This window comes from Phalacrocorax aristotelis, chromosome Z (genome assembly GCF_949628215.1).
Source record: "Phalacrocorax aristotelis chromosome Z, bGulAri2.1, whole genome shotgun sequence".
NCBI classification, from domain to species: Eukaryota; Metazoa; Chordata; class Aves; order Suliformes; family Phalacrocoracidae; genus Phalacrocorax; species Phalacrocorax aristotelis.
The window spans coordinates 50,849,244-50,875,781 of NC_134311.1; the positions used below are offsets into that span (position 1 = coordinate 50,849,244).

A 26,538-nucleotide genomic window follows, 5' to 3' on the forward strand; every position below is an offset into this window, starting at 1 on the left:
GACGCCCCGCCGCCGGGACGCTCGGCAGCGAGGGGTCACGGCCGAGCGGGGCACCAAGCCTGGCGGGGGCGGCGGCGCGGGGGGCGGGGGCGGGCCGGCAGGTGGCGGCGGGGCGGGGCGGGGCGAGCGCGGCACCGCCCCCGGGCCCCATTGGCGCGGGCCGCGGGGGGCCGCGCCGCGCCGCCCCCCGCACACAAAGTGGGGCTGCCCGGCGGCGGCGGGGGCGGCGGCGGCGGCGGCATGCAGAACTGCGGGCGCTGGTGGGGGCGGCTGGCGGCCCGCGGGGCGCCGCGGCACCTGCGGCCGGCGGGGGTTCAGCGGCGGTGGAGCGGCGGCGGTGGCGGCGGCGAGGCAGCGCGGTGCATCGAGCAGCTCCTGCCCCGGCACGATGACTTCTCCCGGCGGCACATCGGGCCGCGGGAGCGGGAGAAGCGGGAGATGCTGCGAGCCGTCGGGGTGCAGGTAGGTGCCCCCGCGTCGCGTCGCGCCGTGCGGGGTGGCGGGGGCTGTGCCGGCCCCGGGGGGAGCTAACAACGGCCTGCCCTCGCCTCTTTGCAGAGCGTCGAGGAGCTGATGGATAAAACCATCCCGGCTAGCATCCGTCTGCGGAGGCCGCTGAGGATGGACGACCACGTCTGTAAGTGACCGCATGGCCCGGAGTGCGGCCGGACCCCCCCTTTCCCCGGCCCTTCCCGCGGCTCCTTCCGGCCGCCGGCGCCCGCGGGGGGACCCGGGGCGCGCCCCGCACCCCCCCCCCCACCCCCGGGTACCCCCGCTGGAACGGCAGCGAGCGGCGCTCCTCGCTGAAGTGCAGGATGGGGCTTCAGTAAGCGTAGCGGTGCCATCGCCGGCACGTCGGTCTTCACAGGCGCACTCGGTGGAGTAGTTAGGCTGCTGCATGTCTTGCCCCCGTGTTGGAAGTCGGTGGGAAAACGTGTGTGGCAGACTCGGATTCTCCGGAAAACCGTTTTTTGAGCTCAAGTGCTGCAGTGCCTTTGCTTTGCCCCAAGAGTCTGATACGGAGGGAAAAGTGTGGCTAAACACCATCCCCGTAGTGCGGACCGTCGCTTCAAATGGGCTGCTATCTTTTGTTGCCTCTTAGTTTCTGCAGGGTTTCTTTGTTTTCGTCCCCCCTCAGTAATAACCTGCCTATTCTAATACCCTGCAAAACCTGAGTCTCCGCGTAATGGATGCACAGTAGGCTAATGGCTAACATGTTGAATCTACCCGGTTGAGGGAAACCGGTAAACTGCGGGAATGCAAAACATCTGAGACAGCAATTGTGGTGCTACAATAGTTCAGCAAATTGCTGTAGAAAAACTTGATGTGATTTGATGACTTTTTAGATATTAATGTTTTTAAAAGTTAGCAGTCGCAGCACAAAACTTTCGTCTGTGTAGCTGCAATCTTAATAAGATATCTGTGAACATCACGCTGGAAATCCCATGAGTGAAAGAAACACTTAAAAATGTACCTAGGGAAACAATGCCGCTGAAACTAGCAAAGCTCAGTGGCCACCAGCTAGCGGAGTCAATTACATCAGTATTAACTTCATATTTGTGTCAAGATCCTTTGCCCAATTTGTAGAAAATTTGATCCCTCTCCCTGGCTTTTTTTTCATTGCTCATCTGTGCGCTGTAATTTGAGTGTAAACTTCAGGCCTGCAGCTCCGGTGAGGTTCCCGGCCAGTTCAATCTGGTTACTCCAAGATGACATCACACGCGAGAGGCAGCGCCACAATGAACAGCCAGGAAAACTAGAGCCTGAAAAGACAGATTCTAGCCAGGAGGGATACAGTATTGACTGAAAGTTTCTGCTTCTGAAATGTTTTAATAGTGCATCGCTATTTTTTTTTTTTTTGTAGCTTCCCATACTATTAAAATGGAGAGGGGGCTTAGAGAAGTGGGCTTTAATCACCATCTTCTGTCTGTGTAACAGCTGAAGGTGTTGCTTGGCGTATTTTCCTGTGATTAATATACTTTAATCAAGGTATTCCCTGACTGATTTTCACTTACACTCAGAGAAAAGAACTTCTTAGATCATTATATTTTTAGGTCTGTAAGAGGGGTTAAATGTAGATTGTCACTAACAACTACTTCTTAAAAACATTTCTTCTGGTTTGTTTTTTTTTTTTAATTTAGTAGATGATACTCTTACAAAGTTTTACATTACTAAAACACACATAAAAGTGATACAGTACAGTTGAGTGTTAAAATAATTGTACGTTATTGAAAACTAAGCCAGTGATGTCAACCTAAGTCAAAATCTTGATGCAGTTTTGTGTTCTCATGCTGATTTGCTCAGCAGTTTTGAAGTGGATGTCTCCTACACTCTGTGCATTAGTTGATGTTCTGTTGTATGCAAGTTCTCACTGTGCAACAGGACCTCATTAGCTAACAGTGTGTTTGGTTCACTGGCATTTTGCTCCACTTGCTATGCTGCTCTTGTTCCCTTAGAGTAAACTTTGAAAGAATGTGACTGTGATGCAGAGTTTCACATTGCACGGCATGCAGCAGTGAGTTTTCAAAAGAAATGCCTGCATGAGGTACAGAAAACTTTTTTTCTGCACACTGCTTCTTTTTCTTCTGCAGCCAGTGTGATGAACTGGCTTTTGTAATTTAATGTGTAGATTTTTGCCACTAGTTTTCCACTGCATTGGTAGCAGAGAACTCTACAGCTTGTAAAAGAAAAGTTAAAAGCCTCAGCTTAAAGTCGTGCAACTTCACATTGAACATCTTGTACCTAGGACCCTGTAGGCTGAGAAAAACTCGCTTCCTCATTAATGCACCGTTAGAGAGAACACACTCTTTCCAGTCACCAGTGTGGGATTTCTTATGTGAGTATGGTATATTATTTCTCTATCATATCCCTTGTATTAAAGGAAAATAGCGAAACTGGGAAAGTGTCATGAGGACTATATTCTATTTTTAACGTGTTCTTTTTATTTGTATGGAGACAATTTTGCTCCCATCATCTCCCAGATTCATACATGCAATGAGAGAACAGGGTAACGCAATTCAAAACATTTTGTTCAGCTTCAGCATTCATAAAATTTCTAATATGGCAACTCCTAGTGATTTGAATAATACACTTCCACTTCTCTATATAACATCTATTAAAAACCATAATCGTAGTCACTCCGCAGGTTAGAGTGCAGCTGAACAAATGAGCAGTGCTTGAGCTACTCCTTTGTATTAGGAAACACAGTTGAGCTTGCACTGAAGTCTCACTGAAGTCAATGCTTACCACTAGAATTACATATGCAGTCCAAGAAGACCATGCACACACCATAAATAATACATCTGGGTGAGTATCATAGATCTCTGCAATTATATTTGTGGGTTTTTTTAAACTTTTATAGCTTTAGGCCTTGTCTCAGGTGTGTACATTTGATGTATACGCATGTCTTCAAATTTTGATGAGGTGTGGCAGTAGGAAGGATTGGTTTGCATTACAGATCATTCCCTTGCTAGTGTAACAAGTTATCTAAAAGACAGAGAATCAGTCGGCTGCGTGTATGTGATAGCAGTAAAAAAAAAAAATCATCCTGTGGATGCAGCTTATATGAAACAGCTGATTCAAATGGGATCACATATTCCACTGCGTATAAATAAAACCCCTGATTACAGTAGAAGCACAATCTTTTTGTACATGTGTTGTCATTCCTAGGCATTTTAGCACAGCCCTACTCTTCAGTGGAAGAATCAAGCTTCATTACTTCCCTGAAAGACATAACATATTGAGAGAGAAAGCCTCTAGCCTTACTGAATGGCTGTTTTGCTTATGTATGAATGAAAAAGCCATTCTGGTAAATGCTAAGCTTTGCTGGTACAAGTACAACTATGCTAGAAGTGCTTTTCCAATATTTGTTGGTGTTCCTGTATGGGTAGATCTCTTCTTGTACAGACGTGGTCAGTGGTGGAGGAGAGAAGGAATGTAGCTCATGCTAAGAGGTTTCTGAAAGGAATTGCTTCCTTTGGTGTGTAATATGACAGCAGTATGTGTCCCTTTTCTGACTGAAAAAAAAAGCCTTTTTAAAAGTGCCTGCTGCCATGAGCCCACTGACGTCATAAAACCACCTGAATAGGCCACTGAAAGCCAGTAGGGGTGAAACAGCAAAATGCCAGATTTCCCCTAACAGTAAGTTGCAGTCCTGTACCTCAGCCAATTCTGGAAGCAGGGCTTTTACAGTCTGCTTTTTTTGCAGATACAGTTAAGGGAAAATGTTATCTTGGCATGTAAATTCTGTTCAGTCAATATTTACAGCAAGGCTAGACATCTGTTTGATACTTAATTGTGATCATCTGGTATTATAGAGCTTTTTTCCCCACTGCCACAGTAAGTAAACTTTCACAATCAGCCTTTCTTTAGGTATTGAAGGTGCTTTAGCAAGTATGCAGTGATTGACCCATTTGAAGTAAGAGAACAGATGATCTTATGTAAGAGTAATCCTCTTTCTTTTATCCCTGCAAACCTACCGTCTATATCAGTCGTAGCTATCCCTGCAATGCTGCTATTGCACGTCCATGTTTGTTTAATGGGTAGGCTTTGTACATATGTATTTCTGCTTTTTTGTTCAGGATTTGAATTTAAAAAAGGAGTCTGCAAACTCTGCCACAATTTTTTTCCCAAAGTATTCCCATTTACATTCTCAAATTTTAGATTTTATAAGCATTAGTTTATAAAATCTTTGGGAGAAACTAATTGGGTCTCCAGACTAAACATGTTTAGAAAAAATAACTGCCCAGAAGCAGACAATTGTAAGAAAGCCTATTTGTATCTTCCAATTTAACTGCTCTTCATGCAGTTAAATCTCCTTTAACAATGATTTTGTATTTAAAATGCCACTTAAAAATTATTTATGGATGAGTTTATAATCAGCCCCAAATGTCAGATTTTTGGAGTGGATTTTGTCATTTCAGGTTCCCTGCTGCAGGAGTCCACACTGTATGCTTTGGACGCTTACAGCAGGGGTAATTGTCATCCTCTAGAGTGTTGCCACAAGTGGTGCAGAAACGTGCATTACCACCAGCGGCACTTTGCTCCTCACAGCACTTTTGGGCTGCTGCTCCTCTTTCTGAAGGCAGCAGGCCTTGGGGGTAGGGTGGAAGAAGGCAGGCATGCTGCTGGCTCTTGGCCCTTGCATGCTTTCCGCTCCTCGCAGCATCCTCAGGTTGCCTCCATTGCCTAGGCAGGGTGGGTGAGTACAGGTGGCCTGAGTGAAGGGAGGAGGAGACAGGGCAACCTATGGTGTTCTTTCCATCCACCTCTCAGGAAGTTGGTGGTCGGACTCCGCATCTGGAACAGGCACTTTTCTTGTGCTGGCCTGTAACATTATTATACATCTGACAGTGCTTTGGAACTGTGTTGCTTCAATGTAATCTGATTATTTTTTTTTAACAGAGATTGAGTTAGTTGCTAAAGCAAGATAAATAAATTCAACCCTTTTTCTTATATCAACTGTTCCGAAGATCTTGCTTCCTTCATCTCAGAAGCTAGATTTTTTTAAGACCTGGCATAATGTGAACAAAATTGTATCAGGCAAATAGTCTCCTCTGTTGCACTGTAAGTTTTAAGTTGTATAACTCAAATGGCTCTTCCTGTCTTGATTTCTCTCTCTTTTTTGGGGGTGCCATGTTATTTTGCAGATATCTCACAAGTTCAAGGCAAATCTACTGTGCTAACCATAAAAACACTAGCAGAAACAACAGTATTATCATTTTATAATCTGATAATCCACTCCCTCTTAGTATTTTTGTGATATGTTTTGCCTTTTCTACCTGTGGGTGTAAAAGTAGTGAAGTGTCCTCACGGAACTACTACTGGGAGCCTCAGTGAATTTTCTCCACAGTTCTAAGATAGCAGTACTGCTAGAGGAATGAACTTTATTCTGGGTACTGTCTTTGATCATATTCTCTAATGAGTTCATGAGGGGAATAAAGATCAACTGCAGTGACTTAGCTGGCAATTGTATTTTTTTACTGAACGAGGTTCTTAAAGAATTTATAGTGCACTAATAAAATGAATTAAAGATAAAGGTGTGTCAGCCATGTTGTCTTAGAAAACTGGAAACAAACAGCTGAGCGTGACGGCCAGTTTCCAACCATATCTTACCTGTAGTCAATTTTTTAAATTCCTTTTTATTTCCCCATTTTGGATATTTCTTCTTTATATCACCTGTTGCTGGGGATAATTAAAAAAACAAAACAAAAACCAGTAACACAACATCTTGCAAGCTGTGTTTTTTCAACCATATGTATTGAAATTTGCCAAAATCCTAGGTTCATATGTTTTAGCTTTAAATAAATCAATAATAGTTACAAGAATACACTGTTTCTACTACAGCTGCTCCAAGGTATATGCTTTATGCAGCAGAAAAAGTCTGTGTAATTTTCTGTGTTTGGTGACACCCGTGTTGACCAAACTGGAAACTTAGCAATTTCATTTTGAATTTGAAAATGCATTTTTAAGCATACATAAGGTCACTCTTGTGGTTAGCATTCTTCTGCCTTTATACCAGCATTAGTGACCAATAAAGTGTTAGACCCTGTTGACAAATAATAATATGGGAATACACTGTTAAAAGCTAGGCTTGAGGGATTGGGAAATACAGCTGCTGACAGAGATGCAGGGTCCTGTTCAGGCTGGTGGGGACGTGGGAGGTCTGCAGCCCCTGCCCAGCACAGGCTCAACTGTGTGCTCAGACTGGGCTGCTCAGGGCTTCACCCGGACAGAACATGAAGCTACCAGGGATGGAGACCCAGCCCCACTGCTGGGCTGTCCTCGTGGGGAAAAGGCTTCTCCTTATCTCCAGACTGAGCCTCCCACATTTCAACTTGTGCTGTTGCCTCTCCCCTTCCTGCCACGCACCGCTGTGAAGAGCCCAGCTGCATGTCCTCCATCCCTTCCTGTTGGTGCCAGGGATGCTGTTGAGAATGGTTTCATTCCCTTGCTCTCCAGTCTTTGGACCCCAATATATGTATACATTTCCCTTACCTTGTCTACGATATTTTTACTTCAATTCAGAACCATGTCAGTGTAAAGCAAACACTGAATTGATGAAAATTCAGTCATTGTAGGTCTACATGGGTTTATATTTGGTCTTAGGTAAGCCAGGCTGTACAGAAAACTCGGGCTATTGAATTCCATTACTTAGGAGTTCAGTTTCTTATGGGCTGTCTTCCTAAAAACGTGCTGTGATGAACTACTTCAAGGCAGTGTAAGGCATAGGGGAAGGAGTGTTCGTCTCAGGTCTCTTCAAAGAGGCATGCCAAATGTGGGAGGTGATGTGTATTTGGGCTATGCTGCTGCTGTTGACTTTGTAGTGACCGAAGGTGCAGCATGAGGTGAAGCAGGGTGGAGGGAGTGTGCCCTCCAGCATTTCATCACCCTGATTAAAACTAGCAGTGTAACTGTATTCACAGGTAGATCATAAAAAATGTAACAATGAAAATATATTCAGTGTTGGAATCTCTCAGCGTAGCTCTTCCAGGTGGGATGTGGTTCTACTCTTAATCTTGATTGCAACCTAAGCTGCTTGCAGTCTCACCAGGCCTTTTGCTTTCTACCTTGAATCAGTTTGGAAACTGGTTTATTTCAGAGCGCTCTGGCACAAGTTCAGTGTCTTCATGTGGTAGTTGTTAGCTGTTTTTGCTGAGAAATGACTCTCTAGAAGAAACGTCCAGTCAGGCAAACAAAGGAAGTGCTATCTGGCACATAGTACAGTATTTGTGGTATGTGTTTACTGCAGAAATTGCACTCTTAATGCATTTTTTGTGTGTGATATTGGGCTAGTGAGCAAGTTAAATGATAGCCAACTTCTGCCTTCAACTGCATTTGGGGTTAAATAAGCAAATTCATTACCATTTAAAAAAATCACTGATGTTTGCATTCTGCAAGAATACAACTCTCCCTCTCAAACTACGAACTAAAAGTCTTCAGTCAGTGATTGTCTTTGATCAAACTTTTGTTTTGCAAGTGGTAGAGAAAGATCTCTATAGTGTTAAAACTCTCACTTAAACAAGTGCATCTGTCTGAAATAAACTGTGTGGGAGGAGTATTGGGGGAGTGGAGCTGCTCATTATGAGTTAGGAACTTTGCCCTGGACATTGCTGAGGTCAAGTGTAATGAACACATGACTCCTGAGTCTCCAGAAAAAAGTGCAGTATTCTGAAAACAAGAAATTAATCTTTATACATGAGATCTAATAGTAACACTGAGTAAAAGGTGGAGAAGTAATGAACTTTGAAATAAGAGCTGGAGACCAGTAAAAAAATAACTTGGTGGAAGGTATATTGTGACTATGGAAGAAATTAATTGAAAACCAGAAGATTTTTTTTTTAAATTAATCTATATACATGGAATGCAATAGTAGCACTTTGAGTAAAAGCAAGAGGAGAGATGGGTTTTGAAATCAGAGCTAAAGTTATCGTATCCTTGTTTATGGCTGCAGAAGAAATTCATTCAAAACCTGGAGAATTATTTGCCAACAGATTCCAGAGCATTAACTATTTTGACTTGATTTCTCTTGATGGAGTAATTTACAGAGAGAAAATAGGTTTTGAGAAATCCAGGGCGCAAGCTATTCTGCTTTGGTGGTTTGTAGCCTTTTATTCTGAAGTCTGATTTTCAAGCTGCAGTGTCTGCACTTGCTGAACAGAACTTGCTGCAACTGCCCCAGTGCAGCAGTTTCTGAGGTCAGACAGGAAAAAAAAAGATCTGCTCCCCGCACCTAGGAGGGTTGGTGTGCAGTTCCACCCAGGTCTGTCAGGTTGCACAGGCATATCTCTCTGCATGATCTTAGGCAGCCTACTGACCATCTTTCTGCATCCCCAGGTATTGAAATATTTTGTAAATCTTTCCCTTTGGCAGAGGTTCGGTAGCATTATTCCCTGACTAGTAGGAGCAGGTCATCTATGATTTTTGCACAGCCTTCAGGACACTGAGAAGTATGTAGAAACAAGACCAAAGGCTACAGCTGGGGGAGGGAAGGAGTGCAAATGCTTTCCGTCTGAACACTTCAAAAGCATTCTACTGTAATCTCTCGAAACTAGATTGGCAGACTAATTTAAAAATTAATCCTAAATGGAATGTCTTAAGCTAGAAATACTGTATTCACACTTTTTTTTTGTAAACTGGTGGAGCATACTAAAATTGAATTAAAAGGACTGTTCCATTTTATCAGCTATTTAGGGAAAATATGAGAAAATGAAGTTCTTAAATACTAAGAAATTACTCTTGGGTGCTTGGCGTGAGCCCAGTTTGTCCAAATATGGCTCTGTTAGAAACACTAAATCATAGATGTGGATGGCTATGGCTTCATCCAGTGCTGATTCTGCAAAATTTAGCTAATAAAAGGTGCCTTCTAAGATTCATTTTAACGCATGCACAAGAGACCCAGAATGTACGTTGCATTAGGACAAGAAGGGCTCCATAAGCCATTTGCCTTCGGCTGTTTCTCTCACTTTTGCTTCCACATCATTTGAAATCCTGTTGTTCAGTTTTTGCATTTTCCAGAATTTTGGCAGAATATAAACTTTCCCGGAATATTTTACCAGCTTATTTTATCTTTACTGTTCTTGGTTTGTGCTTTAGTCTGTAATGTTTATGCTTCCATCACCAGTGTTGCTTGTTTTTTTACACAGGGTTACAAGGCTTTTCAGTTAAAAACTGTTAGTATTACATGTAACTGTAGTTTTCTGACATAATTTCTTTTCAATCAGGTGAAAATGAAATCCTTGAAACTCTATACAATATTGCAAGCAAGAACAAGATATGGAGGTCTTACATAGGCATGGGTTACTACAACTGCTCAGTGCCTCAGCCCATTGCACGGAATTTGTTGGAGAATGCAGGATGGTAATGTACCACATTCGCTTTTTAAATGCATATGTATAAATATATGTTTGAAGTTCATCTTATGGATGAGCATAGACAAATATACCCCAAACCTATTTTTTTGACTAAGGCTTTCATATATTTGAATCCTATGTGTAAGTGTGGGAACATGAGTTCATGTTGAAAGTAAAGAGGACAAAGAATACTTTTAACTTTAATGCTTTTTCTGTAAAAAATTTTGTTGTTTTTTGTGACTTCTATTCACAGCTCCTAATTTATTATGAACTTGACCAAGAATATTTGTTTGCTTTAAAGAAGTATACAAACTTAATACCTAAACTAAAGTAATTCTTCCCTAACTTCTGCCTAAATTTAAACTGTCTCCCTCCTCTGCTAGTGTGTGCAATTTTGGGTGGAGGTAGTTCCATACTATGAAATACTCTGATTATGGTTTTCTTATGAGGAAGTAAGATTTGAAAATTCACTTGAAAATTTTAAAGGCGTTTCTCTTGGTATTTCTTTCATGATTTTTTTTGAAGCCAGGGACCTTCAAGAGTTTGAATATGTACCCATAAAGTACGTTCTTGTCTGAACAAATAATTCACTGGTGCCTGAAAACAGGTAGACAGCAGTACTTGATAATTCATTTATGAAGAGGCTGAGAATATTGTACTTTGTTCTTATCACCCAGCTGACATTTCAGTTTTTTGGAATGAGCAGAAGACTAGTCTGTATGACAGACTTGAATTTGAATGTTACTGTTTTGGGTTTTTTTAACTTAAATGCAAAAAGGAAAATATTTTAAAGCACTGATTTATATCGTGTGAAGAGCATTAATCTAAATAATAGTGCTGTTTGTCTCATGATGGAATTTTCCTGACAAAGACACTAAGGCTTGATAATAAATACTAACTTAGCATTGACATTTCTCTAAAGAACCGTAACACAGAAATTATGCAACAGAAAAACTAAATTTAATGTGGAGTCTCACTTTCTAACAGACTGAATGCCACTGATACCCTGCATTGTCTCATTTGTTTTGGAATTTCCCTTATCTCTAGTCAGTAACAATCTTGGTTTTGTACTGTATTAAAATAAGAACTGTCATCTTTATTACTGAGTGATTTTTGCTTTAATAAAAGCAGTCTTTAAAGGTTATATATATTAAAAATGCCCGTACCAATGAAACAAAGAGTCCCCAGTGTGTGGGGAGTCAGCATTCAGGAATTCCTTGTACTGGTAGCTTTAGAAAAGCATAGGCATCCTTTTGTTTTAAGTCTGAATCCCATTTTAACTACTTCTGTATTCATGAAAGAAACTATTTCAAAACACTCGGGTAGATGTTTGTCAGATAACTTTTTACCCAAAGAACATTTCGATTGAAAGTTAGAGAACAAGCTGAGAAATTTCTGTTGTGGACTTGAAATGCTATAGTAAAAATTCCCGTCTCCTATGTGAGGGATTGAATTAGTTACAGAAGGTAGAGGATAAGTATTCCTTATTTTGGATACTTGATTTCATTTTGGTCTTGGTTATGGGCTGCTAACACTTCCTTGTTCCTAGCAAGCTGTGACTAACAATTCCATGCTAACATTGGGTAGAAGTCTTAGAATTGTTTTCTAAACACTACTTAGTTGATATTAGCAAAAATATTAGCCTTTTTTTCCTAAACAATAGCAGACCAATGTGTCACTTACTTTATCATTAAAACAACTCAGCTCTAAAGTGCAGGCAGAAGGATTTATTTTGGGGCATACCACCAATTATGTGACTTTCAGCAGAGACCCCTCAGATGTATGAATTCTGGTCATCTGTGTGCTGGTATGGATGCATAGTCCTTATCCTGCTGTAACCCATTTTAACATATTCATTGAAATTTTTCACAACCTATATGCTGAGCTCTTTCCCTAGTAGCATACCAAATTAATTCTGTGCCCTGCCATGAACATAATAACTGAATATGTGAAGAATATTTGGTTTCGGAAATCAGCTTACATATAGGCTTCTTATTAACAAGTATGTCAAAACAGTGTACCATTTATTCTCAGGGCTTAAATGGATAAAAATATCTATCAGGCCTTCAAAATCAAGAAGGCCTTTAAGGTCACATTAATACCATACAACGGAGCATGATGTAGAGGTCTCCAGAGTACAGCTCACTTGATTCCTTTGCCCCCAAACATTAAATATGTAAGAATAAAGTACCTGTACCAAGGACACCCACAATCTTTACATCAGTAGTGTAACATCTTAAACTTATTGGCTAGTAGCACTTAGCACTTATGCACTGCATTCTGAAAATCATTGCATACCGTGCAAAAATCTGACATAAACGTACGCAGCTGGTTTCTACTTGTAGGCGGGATACAGAAAGCTACACAAGCAACTACAAAGCATGCCAAATTGGCAGTAAATTCAGTGTTTGTGCTTTGAGTGGAAACTGGCATGTCTTCATGCCCTAGCGTAAGACTATCCAGCTTTCTCAAACCATGGGTAAGATACTGTTTTGGGAATACTCTCACAACTGCTCTTCAAGGATGTGTAAAGTGCCAAGTGATGCATCTGGAGCTCTGTGTACAGTGTGGTACTTGGGAATTTTACAGGCTGGATGGAACTGCCTGCAGTTGGATTGCTCCTAGATGTCTAGGATTATTCAAGTACCTTTCTAAACCGCAATATTTATATATGGCATATTTAAATTAAATACAGGGTGTTTGTTTTTGTTTGGTGGGGTTTTTTTTGTGTGGGGGTGGTTCCCCCCCCCCCCCCCCCCCCTCCATTTTGGCCTTAACAGGGATGCCCAGTCCATAAAAGTCAGATAATTTAAAAATTTTAAGTATTCGTGACTGACATTCAGTTTCAGCTTTCCAGTGTTCTCAGATGTATGAATTATCTTTCTTCTGTGGCTCATGTAAGGTGGTTTTAAATTCTCCTAGTGGTCTGTCCTTACTTTAAATTCATTTCATCTTACTAACTGTCAGATCTCAAAAAGAGTACTCTCTAAAAATGGAAATCCAAATCAATTCTAGCTCTGCCATTGCATGAGATTAGTCTTGCAGATGTCTAAAACTGGAAGAACATAATTTATAACAAGCTAGAAGTATTGTGTTTATTATGAATACATTAACTTTCCAGAGATTCAAAGTATAGAAAAAATCTCTAAGGAAGGTATATGGTGAACTGCTTTGCTAGAATTTACTGTACATTAAAAAACAAGTTAATCTTAGTCTTAGATCTTATTGACTGTACACCTACAAATACTAATCTAGAACTAGTTCATTGAATATTGCTTGATAATGGAGTTTTCTGAATCTTTGCGTGGAAGCAAGATTTAACTTTAGTACAAAGAGGCTGTAATTGTTAATCTTGCAGTTAATATATTGTTTGTATGCTTTGCTGCTAAACTTAGAACAAACCCAACTCCCAAGTACAAAAGTTTCTGCTCTTTCATAAGCCAGGTCTTTTGATGAGTGGCCTAACTTTTGGCTGAAAGCATGCATCCTAGATACTTCTTGCTTTGATGCCAGGTTTTATTTTAAAACCTTGATTGGTGTCTTAAATTTGGTATTCATTCATACAAGTATTTTTGAGGGTAGGATGAGGCAATGGGTAAAACACTGAACTAAAGCAAAGAGTTATAAAAGCCACAAAAACTGAAGCGACTTACTACTGAACTCCTGAAGGTCAGACACTGGCTCAAGAAAGACGCCACAGACTTCTCATGGAAGGTTTCTTTTTGAGTCATGACCTGTCTGCCTTAATTAGCTTGGGAGTATTTGTCTGCAGAAGTACTTCTGCTGAGAACAGATGCTGACTGGAGATCATATTTTCCTCCCGTTTGACTGAACAAGAGGCAGTTGGTAGCTTTGTTCCTTGCTGTGATGGTAATTCTTCCTTTTCACTTTAATGTTTTTGGTACTGGACTTGAACTGTGTGCAGAAGAGCCACTTGGACAAACGTAAGCAAAAGAGAGGAGGGTTTTGAATCAGAAACAGTTTAGCGTGCTTTTTAAAGATTGATTTATGTAGAATTTTACTTTAGAAATTACTTTTACTTTTAAAGATTTTGCTTTTAAATGACTTTAAAAAGTCACTTAACAAGTAGTATAGGGTTAGAAGTCAGAGTGCAGACCAAAGCCAGCTATTTTATCTGAAGAAATTGTGGAGAAGTAGAATTCTGTTAAAAGATTTAGATGCTTAGATATTGCCAAACAGCCTTCCAAAAAGAAAAAAAAAGTGTTTAAATTAATGCTTTTATGTTATAAGAGGTGTCTTTACCTGTACAACTGTTAAACTTCGTGCACTGTGATTTGCAGTAATACAAGAATGCAGGAATTCAAGATTTCTTGGATGAATTTTTTTCCATCCTTTCTGAAATTGGTTGGGTTTACTTTAACTTTTTTTACCATTCAGAAGCATAGCATCAAAATTAATTCTGTTTTGTAGTGTAATGTACAATCCCAAGTATGTGGGGTAGGATTGAGGTTATTCAAGGGAATGAACCATCAAATTAGCAGCTACTTCATAGCAATTTAAGAATAGATTGATTGATTGATTTTACACAATATAAAAACTTTATTTAAAAAATCATTTGAGCATAAACTATGAGTGGAAATTCTTGAAGTTTTTTTAATACATAGCTGATTTGAGTGGTCTGCTTTGAAGCATTCATTGGGAAGTCTATCTCTAATTATATAAGATAAAATATGCAGGAAAGGGGGTTCTCATCAAGTAAGGAGTTGAGGACGTTACTCGCATCTTAAGAAAGATGCTTTGCCTTTGAGAACAAAATAGAGAATTTTGTACCACTTGAACAGCTACAATTTGAATGTCCTTTAGCAAAATTTGCAGCGAAGTTTAATGTGAAGTATTGCTTCTCAACTACTGATTTTTCTTTTTTTATTCCCCTACCTTTCTCATTTTGCATCAGTTCCTAATTAGTCATGGTTTAATAAAACAACATTTTTGTTGAAATGAACAATAAAGCCAGTATATTCAACTTTAATTAAAATCTTACTTGTGTTAACTGATTGTTCTGACAAGTACTAACCAATGATTCTTGATTTTTTCTTCTCTTGCACTAAGTAGTATTTCTCTAATGCATTTCAATTAATCTCAGTGCTTGAATTCTTATTAGTCTACTTCTAGTTCCTCCTGCAACCTGTAATGCAAAAAAAAAAAAAAAAAGGCTTATAGCTGCAATAAAATGAGAAAGATTATTAACATCAAGTACAGAGGAGTTTCTTTTATTATGTAAGGAAACTTACTGTTCATGCAAAGGAGGTGGGAATAACTCTTTATTGGTGAGAACTGAGGGGGCAGGAGGACCATTCAGAAAACAAATCTTTATACTCCCAGATCATAGTTTATCTGACAACCTGAAAACTGGGTTTAGCAGCTGTGGAGAAAAAAAAAAATTACTATTGTGATGAGCAATATTGCATGCAGCCCACAACATAGCCTCCCTTGTGAACGATGCAGTTACGTATATGATGGTAAGTCGTTTAGTGCTAGACTTGGCTAAGAAGCAGGAAAAACCTTCAGTGTTTTGGAAAATCATGAATATTTATATAATTTGATACATAGCTAATGCTTTCTGTTACTGTATTGAATAGTATATGTGAGAAGTTTGAGCAGATGTGTCATTTAAGTAGACACTAAATACATTAGCATCACATATTACACTTTGTGTTCCCTTGATGAGTATGTCCTTTCTAGCTCTTCCATTCTCTTCTTCAGGACTTTTTTCCTACCTCTCTTTTGCATTACTGTTTTATTGTTCCTCTTATCTTGCTCTATTCCACAAATTCTACAGATTGCTCTTTTAAAATCTTTGTTGTACACCTTCTATTGGCTTTACATGACTTGAGCTTCCAAATGCCTCAGTCTCTCTTTAAAGATCATACCTTCACCTGTAAGCACTTTTCAAAAGTCTAGGGCTTACTACTGCCCTTTCAGGAAACAAACTGTTGTTTTCCTCCATTGCTAGAGAACAGAGGCCACAAGTATTCCCATTTATCACTTGTTTCTGTCTGCTACTCTGAATTCAAACTGGTGTACACTCTGTCCTGAAACACTGTGGAATCCAGTACCCAAATTTCCAGTGGTGAGAGGAGAGTCTGATCTCTGTTCTTGCTTCTCATCCCTGCATCCAAGCTGCTTTGTGTTTCTGGACTGTTACAATGGAGCGTTTTCCTTAGATTGCTGCCTTTTCTGAGGAATTGCCTATGTTACCTCTGCTGTTTAGTTCTCCACATGACAACAGGTAAAACTCACATTGGTCTCGCTTCCCTTTCCCATACACGGAAACTCATTTCACAAGAAGTTGCATATTTCTGAGCTTGAAATGCTGAGTGCTTTTCCTCCCATAAGAGTGGAGAACACTTGGGAAGCAAAGGGCTTCAGAAACAATATTGAAAGATAATGGCAATACCCAGATATGATTGAACTAAGCTTTCTCATTTGGATATTGCGACTTGACTAAATTCTCCCACATTCAGCACGTACTTCTCTTGTTACTTCTCCAAGATGGACTCACACCTCTGTTTTAAAAGTAATTTCTCTTTTCAAAATGGAGAAATAGAATTCTTCTCCTTTAAAAAGCCAAGTCAATACTATAAGAGAAAATGTTCTTAGGCTTCCAGGGTAGTAATAAATTACAGCTATCTAAAAATAACTGTTTTCTAACAAACTTTCACATTAGTGAATTATGCTTTACATTTTATTGTTCCTGTGACATAGTTCAGTTACATATTGACATAATTCTATTGCACATTTATTTTCCTAGACCCAAACTTAGAAATCTTTTCTTACAGGGTTACCCAGTATACTCCTTACCAACCTGAGGTCTCCCAGGGCAGGCTGGAGAGCCTCCTGAATTACCAGACTATGGTGTGCGATATCACAGGAATGGATGTGGCTAATGCATCTTTGCTGGATGAGGGGACAGCTGCTGCAGAAGCCATGCAATTGTGTCACAGGTACTATGTTTAAATGTTACATCACAGCAGGAAGGGATTTTGTAGTTTTAAAGGTGTCTCTCCTGTGTAAGCATGGATAGGCGAGTGGGTTGAAGTTGAGTGTGGCCTTTTCACTGTAAGCAGATCATTAAACAACTGTAGCTCATGTTACTAAGCCCCCAGAGAAGTTCCCAGTGTTGATCTGAATGTTTAACTCAGACATCTAAGGCCTTAAAAAACCTAAGGACCTAGAGATCAGGGGAAAGTCTAGAGCAAGGAAGTCTTACCCTTGGTGGAGGAGGGTCGGGTCAGAGGATACTTAAGCAAACTGGACATAAGTCCATGGGTCCTGATGTGATGCAGCCATAAGTGCTGAGGGAGCCACCTGATGTCATTGTGAGGCCACTCTTGATTACCTCTGAACAATCACGGTGGCTGGGAGAGGTCCCTCAGCACTGGAGCAAAGCAAATGTCACTCCTGCCTTCAGGAAGAGCAGGAACGAGGATGCAGGGAACGTCTGGCTGGTCAGCCTCACCTCAGTCCCTCGAAGATGATGGAACAACCGCTAGTCCTGGAAACCATTTCCAGCCATGTGAAGGGCAAGGTGATCAAGAGTCACCAGCATGGATTCACTCAGGGGAAGTCATGCTTGACTAACCTGATAACTTTCTACAATTAAATAGCTAGCTTGGTAGATGAGGGGAGAGCAGTGGGTATCATCTACCTTGACTGTCTCCCTTAAATCCTCATAGAGAATCTGAAGTAGTATGGGCTGGATGAGGCAAGAGTGTGGTGGACTGAAAACTGCCTGAATGGCTGGGCCCAGGTGGTGGGATCAATGACATGAAGCCTAGTTGGAGGCCTGTTATTAATGGCATAGTCCAGGGGGAACACTGGTTCCAGTTAATGATCTGGATGATGGGGCAGAGTGTATCCTCAGCAAGCTTGCTGATGACACAAAACTGGGAGGAGCAGCTGATACACCAGAGGGTTGTGCTGATATACAGAGGTACCTTGACAGGTTGGAGAAATGGGCTGACAAGAACCTCATGAAGCTCAACAGGCGGAGGTGCAAAGTCCTGCACGTGGGGAGGAGCAGCCCCAGGCATATGGGATACCTGCTGGGGGCTGAAGGCTGGAAAGCTGCTTTCCAGAAAAGGCCTTTGGGGATCCTGGGGACACTAAGTTGAACACCAGCCAGCAATGTGCTCTGGTGGCAAAGAAGGTGAATGCTATGCTGGGCTGCATTAGGAGGAGTGTTCCTTGCCCTCTCCTCAGCACCAGTGAGACCACACCTGGAGTACTGTATCCAGTGCTGAGCTCCCCAGTACAAGAGAGGTATGGACCTACTGGAGAGAGACTAGTTGCCCTGGGCATAGTACCAGCACAGCTGCTACTGCCACAGACACACAGGCCCCTATGGCCAAGGTGCTGCTCCAGTTGCTGGCACTAGGTCCACTCACTCCAGCAGCTCCAGTTGCTGCACCATGGACTTGTGGATCCTCCATGGTCTGGCTGCAGTTGCTGGCACCCAGACAGCCATATACATGCACCCTGCCTCCTGGAATACAGAGTCCCCATCACCCGTGAAAAGAACCAGAAAGGAATTTAAGAAGAGAGGACAGACTACACTAGTTGGGTGCAAGGACATCAACCAGCAAGTATTTGTATATGGCTGGCCCTGTTTACTGCCTTACCCCTCTGTTTTCTTACACTTGTTCTTTCCAGAATCACTTAACTGTATCCCTTTTCCCCTACACATCTTAACCCTTGCCTCCCATAATGTTTCCACGCAGGGCAGGGGCCAGACAGTGTGTCTGTCTGGGTAAGTTAATTAATCTGAGTTCCCACCTGTCTTGGGACCTCTATGCTCCTCTGTGCTTGTGGAGATGGGTCTCTGATGGGCTGATTTCTCCTGTGATGGGCCTGGGAGCAGCAGGGACAGGGTGTTATTTGGGCCCCCCCACCTGCCACTGCCTCTCTGTGGGCATGCAGTTCTGTTATCACTTTTATCACATAACCTAGCAGACTATGGCATGAATCACTTGTGTTCATGAACACTGAAGATGTGAATTGTTTTTTCCTAGTAGTGGTTAAAAGGAGCTTCAACACTTTATAGCTTTAAAAACTGGTGAAGTACATCATCCCTAAGTTGCTAAAAGTGAAACTGTTACTGGTATATCCAAACTTACTTTTTGGGGTGTGTATTGTCAGCGCATTTGAAAGACATCTGCAAATCAAATGAAATCTGAGAGATGATTGAAGGTCACTGCAGGACTGTATATCAGGAAGGAGATTACATATCAGAGACTATGTTGTAACTATTCAGTTGTTCAAAGCATTGTGGTTACCAGACAAAAGGAAGAGATTGTCTTAGTCTCCATTTTACTACTGTGATGGCTCATGTTTGGTTATCCAGGGCAACCCTGAAAATCTGTATTGAAGACCACAGTTGTAGTCCTTTAAAAGAGTATGCGTGTGTGAAGGTATTCCTGCAGTTTCTTAAGTTGGCTTCCTGTTTTGTTTCATAGTCTGTTTTAATTTTTGTCATGTATGAATCTCATTTTAGGTCTGGAATGAACTTTCTTATTTTAAATGGACCAGAACTGTCATTCAGTCTTAGGTTTAATTTGGTTATGATAACCAAAATTTACAACTGCCTTTTAACTTAGGAAAACTCACATTTAGAAAACCATTTCATTTTCTTTCCATGGAAAACAGTATATCCGTGATATGTAACCCTTCTTTTTTTCCTTTTCTTTTTAACAGGCACAACAAAAGAAGGAAGTTCTATGTAGATGCCCGATGCCACCCTCAAACTATAGCAGTGGTCCAAACTAGAGCAAAGTAATGTTCTTCTCCATTTTCCCTTTCACATATCTTTTAACTTACATTGAATCATTTTTTCATCTGTGCCTCTTCACCATGTACTTCACATTTTTTGGAATATGGGATTATGCTTTCTTTGCAAAATAGAAGCAGAAATCTGTTAACATTTGGCATTGCTTCTACTTTTCCATATAAATACAACTGCAAAGCAATTAAAGGTGTTTAAAAACAGATTTAACATCTGATAAAAAGAAAATATTTCATTTCCGCTTAAGTTGTTTGTGCAAATACATGTATTTGATTATTGAATAAAGTCTGGTAATTTTTTTAACTAGGATACTGATTAGATAGCAAAACTTCACTTCTAATGAAAGCTAAATCTATTTTAAGTTTACAGTTTAAAGTAACAATCTTCTAAAAATGTGACTTGGTTCTCAAAGTTAAACAGGCTAAAGCACCAAAATGTTGATATCAAGTAGCTTATGCATCCTCTGCTCCGTATTTCTGATGATGTCAGATATAATTATGCTTCAGTACCACATACCATGACATGAAACTTTCTCAATGTTTAGTATTGCAAAGCAGGTTCAACTCTCTGTCTGTTAAAGAAAAAAGTCCTATGTAAGTCCATAGAAACATCATATTAAGTATCACTACAAGGCAGGCGGTGGTTTGATTATGTTGTCTTCTGCATGTTTTTGTTTTCCAGTTATACGGGTGTTATTGCTGAGCTCAAATTACCCCACGAGATGGATTTCAGTGGAAAGGATGTCAGTGGAGTATTATTTCAGTATCCAGACACTGAAGGGAAGGTGGAAGACTTCTCTGAACTTGTTGAAAGAGCTCATCAGAATGGGGTAAAGTATATTTTATTGATCTCACAGATTTCAAACAGCCATAGTCATAGAAACTAAGTGTTACAGTAGATACCATCTAAAGTATTACTCTTCAGCTCCATGCGATTGATAATCATTACAACCATTGTACTTCAGCTTTGTGCAAGTGATATGGAACTGTTTGAAGCTGTGTCTTGTTCAAACTTAGCTCCCATGCAAACACCATTGCTTCGGAGAAGAGGCTGACTGCTCTATGCACTTCTGTTCTCAGACTCTCGCCTGCTGCGCTACTGATCTTCTGGCTCTCTGTATTCTGAAGCCTCCTGCAGAGTTTGGGGTAGATGTTGTCCTGGGTAACTCCCAGAGGTTTGGCGTGCCGCTCTGCTATGGGGGACCCCACGCAGCATTCTTTGCTGTCAAGGAGAATTTAGTGAGAATGATGCCAGGCAGAATGGTGGGCGTTACAAGGTAAGAGCTCCCTTCACCGCTAATGTCTTCAGGGAAGAAGAAAATAAGACAGATTATGACTGTCTTGTGCAGCCTTTATGAATAACAGCTGTCCATGGTGTTGTACTGAACATTTTTTCTTGAAAACTGGGAGAGTAAAAGTTGCCTTCAATTTTTAGGAAGCAAGCTTAAAGAATTGCATTTTTGTGAAGTGTCTGTGGTGCTTGCTGCAGTGTGGGATGAAGAGATAACTGAAAGAGCAGGGAGGATTAATTGTGATGGCACAAGGCTTTGCAGTGTAACGTATTCCACTTATTATGTACTGTTACACCATTTTTTTCTGACATTCAGTCACTAAAAACATAAATGGGAAGGAGTAGAAAATTCAGTGAACCTCCCAAATAACCAAGAAGGTACTTAATCTAGTTCCAATTTTAGTCAAGCTTAAACAAAGCAGAGAAATGGTGTACAAAAACTTACCTTGAATTCTTGTTATTGGTGACATATTTTTAATTTTGACAAGGTGTCTAATTGGGAATAGTAGAGATGCAAAGTAATTGTCACTGGACTGCATATCTTTGGCACAAAAGCTATTCAGAAGTAGTTCAGTAATCACAATAACTAATGACATTAACAGTTATCAATAAGCTTAGAAATATTTCATTTGTGTAGTAATATTCCTTCAAATATATTTTAATCATCTTACTTACTTTAGGGTATCCTTAGGCTTTACTCATAGTGTTGAAATCTGATCCCCAATTCCGAATTTGATCAGAAGTCTGATACAATCTCCTACAAAAGAACAGTAATTCTGTTTATCAAGGTCATGATTCTGCTACTCTGTAACTACATCTAGTTTGATATTTTTAATCTACTTTTGTCTTTCTGCATCTCAAGAAAGTTGGAAAAGAAAATGTTAAAATGGAAAAAGATACAGTACTTTCTCAATGCAGCTTTCTGCCATGGACTTTTAAAAGTTTTTGACACAGAATCACAAAATGGTTAACGTTGGAAGGGACCTCTGGAGGTCATGTGGTCCACCCCCCACCCCTTGCTCAAGCAGGGTGGCCTACAGCAAGCAGCCCAGGACCGTGTCCAGATGTCTTTTGAAGATCTCCAAGGAAGGAGACTCTACAGTTTCTCTGGGCAACCTGTGCCAGGGCTTATTCACCCTTCCAGTGAAACAGTATTTTGTCATGTTCAGGAGGAACCTCCAGTGATTTAGTCTGTGCCCATTGCCTCTGGTCCTGTCACTGGGCACTGCTGATAGAAGCCTGGCTCTATTCTCTTTGCACACTCCCTGCAGGTATTTACATGCATTGATGAGGTCCTCCCTGATCCTTCTCTTCTCCAGGCTGAACTGTCACAACTCTCTCAGCCTTTCCTCATAGGAGAGATGGCCCAGTCCCTTCAACGTCTTTGTGGTTATTTTCATATACAAACAACATGTTCTTACTTGACATCATTGGAAAAGATGCTGCTTTCTCAGTGTTTATTCAAATTAAGTTCTGGATTACTGTTCAGTTAAAACAGTTGCAATAATCTGTGGCATTTTAAGGCAGATACCAAGGCAGTATGCTTAGAAAACTCACTGTGTGCTCTAGCTGGCTGGACGCATTAGCCAGCCATGATGTAAATAGAAATCTAGAGACTTTAGTCTCACTCTCTGGTATCACAGCCGTCCTGACTTATGCTTCTCTCCAGCTCCTTTCTGTCTCTGAGGATAGATAACTAGTTTCAGGTTAGCATGCATAGAGCCCAATGACTTAAATTACTGTAATTTTAAAGTAAGAGAAGCAACATTTTCACTTGTGACTTAGGGATGCTAATGGAAAGGAAGTGTACCGACTTGCTTTGCAAACACGAGAGCAGCATATCAGGAGGGATAAAGCTACCAGCAACATCTGCACAGCACAGGTAACTTGTCATGCTTTATTTTCCATGGTAGAAAGGAACAAGTTAAACCATAAGATTATAGTCCTAACATACTAGTAATTTAATTTAGTTTTACTTTTGAGAGTTTTTACTAGAAAAATGAAGAACATTGAAATATTCTGGCATTTGCGCATTTGTTCTGAGTCCTTTGAAAAATGGAACCCTGCTTGGAAAGAGGGTATTAATATCTGTTTTCTTTAATTTAAGACTTTAGCACTGAATTCGTGCAGTGTCATGAGTCCATCTGTCTTGAAGGGTGAACGCCACTGAGTAGTGATCTGTTTGTTACGAATGAGACAGATTTCTTTATAAAACAGAAGGGAATTCTAATGATGTGAAATTACCCACTCAAGGCCAAGAAAATCCATTTTTAAACTCTAAAACTACTTGTTCAAATTGTCACAACTTATATTTTTTCTATGTGACAAAAACATTACATTTCCAAAGAGCTGCCTTTACAGGAAAATACCATGATTAAGTAAGTATCCAAAATAGTTATCTTCAGCATGCCTCCACAGACCTTCAGCCAGACAAGTTCATAATTTTTTCTGCTCCTGTCAATGCTTTGCTCATGCTTTCAATATTGTACCAGATTTTGAGCTTAATTACTCAGTATTCATGACATATTCCATGTATGTTCTGTACCAGCCCTAAACAACAAGTCTCCTATGTGACTAGCTTTACTTGAGAGTCTTCAAACGTCTTTGTTGCAGTAGTTGAATTTAAGTTCATGTTAATTGCTGACACGGTTCTGACACAGTTACATTTAAAAGGGCATTGGATTAATAATCAATGCTTACAGTTTCATGAAAGTATTTTGCCTTTCCCATCTTTTATTTTCTAGGCAACACGTAATCAAGTATAACATCAGCTGAGAGTATGTGGTTGTCCATTGGTGCTAAGGGAACTTTCCACTAAACTAATATGCAGTAGTTTATGATGATGATGATGATGATAATGATAATGTCCCTAAACTGTATTTGGATCCTAGGCTCTTCTGGCTAACATGGCAGCCATGTTTGGTGTATACCACGGGTCTGATGGATTAAGGCATATAGCAAGACGGGTACACAATGCTACTCTAATCTTGGCTGAAGGTGAGTATTTAATGTTTGCAGAAACTGTTCTTAAATCCTTACATCTTCTTAAATATTACATCTTCTTAAATAAAGTTATGCAGGGAGTGCAGCTGATATGTGTTCTCTCAACTCTAGAGAGAACGTTTTAATACAAAATTCATGGCTGATGTTTTTGTGTACTTCTGATAATGACATCCAAGGATTAGATGTGTATGTAATATGAGCTTACAAGCATTACTTCTGTTTCCTTGGGAAGCTAACAGAAGTCTACACAGTGAGTCTCTAGATGATAAGATTCAAATGCTGTTTTCCAGCTGCAAGATCTGTTTTTCACTTACTGGACCATCCTAGTTTACAAACAGAAATCTGCACAGAGTATTAACAACATAGCAAAAACAAGTAATAAATGAGATCAAAGAAAATAGGAACATTTTGGTAAAGTTGGGTGGAGTATCATCCCTCCTATGAACACTGAAATCCCAAAGCTTAACAGCTGACTGAAAGCACAGAATCCATAGCAGAAAATAATGATTGCAGCTGGACTGTGTCATCTGGTAGGGTTTTTATCACTGATATGACTACTATTGCTGTCAGAAGGAGCTATGCAGAACTGGAATGCTGGGAATTGAGGAATGATTGCCACAATTATCCGTGCTTTATTTGCCAGCTTAGCTGGAAGACCTTTTGCTGCTGTGAAAAGCACTAAGACTCTAAACTTTGTTTTGGCAATTTCCATGATAGTTAATATCCATTTATATAATAAAAGTTTTCTTTCCAGTCTTGTGATTTTGTCCTTATTGCATTCGTGTACCAATTCTGCTACTGTACATATTACAAATTTGATGTATCAGAATGATCTTACCTAGACTCAATCTGCATTATTAATTAGGTCTGAATCTGATTTAGATGCATCTCTTGTGCCAGTGACATTCCACTAAAAAGCTGGTGATTTTGCTGCTCTGTACACAAGGGGAATATTTTGCTTTATTATGTAAAAGCATTTACTTATGAGATTGATAGTGTTGCTATGCAAGTACTGTGTAAGCAAGCAATACAGTATGCAGCTAATTAACTTACTGTTTTTATAGGTCTCAAGCGAGCTGGTCATAAACTACATCATGATTTGTTCTTTGATACCTTGACGATCACATGTGGATGCTCAGTCAAAGAAGTTTTGGACAGGGCAGCTCTTAGAAAGATAAATTTTCGGATTTATAGTGATGGCAGAGTAAGCAACTCCCTAAACCTTTCAGAAATTTTGTAGCATGACTTCTTCTGCATTAAGTTTCTAGTCATTACATGTGCTAAACAGAACAAATTATTTAAGACATCTTGTAATTTGCTCAGATATATCAGTCAATTATAAAGATAATACAAAGAATGAATTTGTTAACTGATTTACTGAACTTCCAGAAATAATAATTGTATTTTCATTTTATGTCTATTTATAAAGATTATCTAATTGTTTCATGGTAAATATGCCACTAAGGGCTAGAGCGCAGAGACTAAAACTTAATGATGAAATGCAAGGTGATCTCCAGAATTTAGGTTCTGTGGCAGTGTTTAAAGGCAGATTGAAATCTAAACTACATTTTGGTAGGCACTAAGGAGTTTTGGCAAAGCCTAGTATGTTCTGTAAAATGGGATGGGGGAGGAGGCAGTCTACCAAAATGGGCAATTTTCCGATTAAATGGAAAACACTTAGAAACATTAGAAGTGAGGTCACAAGTCTTGAAACTTGTGAGTCATCTGGCTTGGACGGTTTAGCAGGGGAAAGGTAGGAATTGGAAAATTTTATGTAAATAAAATAAATTTATGTATCTGTTACATAAAATGAAGTGACACTTGCATATTGTTGGGTAGGTTGATTTTCTCTTTTTTTTCCCGTGGAATATTTCTGGAATATTTTTTCTCAACCAGAACAAATCTCCTATGCCTCTGGAATTAAAAGCTTTGAGTAATTACTGTTGATTTTATCCACAGCTTGGAGTATCACTTGATGAAACTGTAAATGAGAAAGACCTAGACGACGTACTATGGATTTTTGGTTGCGAGTCTTCAGCTGTAAGTAGACAATAGATCGTATGGATTAAATTATCTGAATGTTTCAGAAGTTTAGTGAAAAGCAAAACTTCTCTTGGGACAGTGGGTATCTATATGATGACCATTTGTTAAATACTGAGAATTTCAGATCCTCTCTGGAAGAAAGAGGCTGTATGAGATAACAAAGACTTACGTAATCGAGTAATGTAATTTTCTGATTGTGACACTTAGTCCTTTCAGTCAACTTGGACACCTTTCATTTAGGCTGTTACTTCTTCTGTGAGGGTTAGGACATGGTGGTCAATCTTTTCTTTCCCACTGGAATTTTTGTTGCATATCATTAGTGATTAGCAACAATACTTTCAAGACAAGGACTACTGAGACATCTGTACCCAGTTTTAATATAATTCTGTTGTCATGCTAGATGGATACAGGTATGTATGCTAATAAAGTTTTCTTTTACTTAAAAAGCTGAATAAAACTTGAGGTAAGCTGGTAGTATAAGCTAGTTCTGATAGAAGTTGACTGTGAAAAGAGATATTTCTGTGAAAGTATTTGACTTCCTGTTTCTTT

General features: G+C 40.0%; 1 protein-coding gene across 1 annotated transcript in view; it reads left to right on the forward strand.

Moving 5' to 3' along the window:
- The first annotated feature begins 213 nt into the window (after positions 1-213).
- GLDC (glycine decarboxylase) overlaps positions 214-26,538 on the forward strand; it is a 45,267-nt gene continuing 18,942 nt past the window's right edge. Inside the window, exons 1-11 of the mRNA XM_075079083.1 lie at positions 214-462; positions 559-637; positions 9,723-9,858; positions 16,652-16,816; positions 19,566-19,643; positions 20,335-20,482; positions 20,733-20,929; positions 22,729-22,825; positions 23,835-23,940; positions 25,011-25,150; positions 25,906-25,986. Of these exons, the coding sequence (XP_074935184.1) occupies positions 241-462; positions 559-637; positions 9,723-9,858; positions 16,652-16,816; positions 19,566-19,643; positions 20,335-20,482; positions 20,733-20,929; positions 22,729-22,825; positions 23,835-23,940; positions 25,011-25,150; positions 25,906-25,986 (1,449 nt within the window). The 5' untranslated portion in view covers positions 214-240. The remainder of the gene's footprint in view (positions 463-558; positions 638-9,722; positions 9,859-16,651; positions 16,817-19,565; positions 19,644-20,334; positions 20,483-20,732; positions 20,930-22,728; positions 22,826-23,834; positions 23,941-25,010; positions 25,151-25,905; positions 25,987-26,538) is intronic.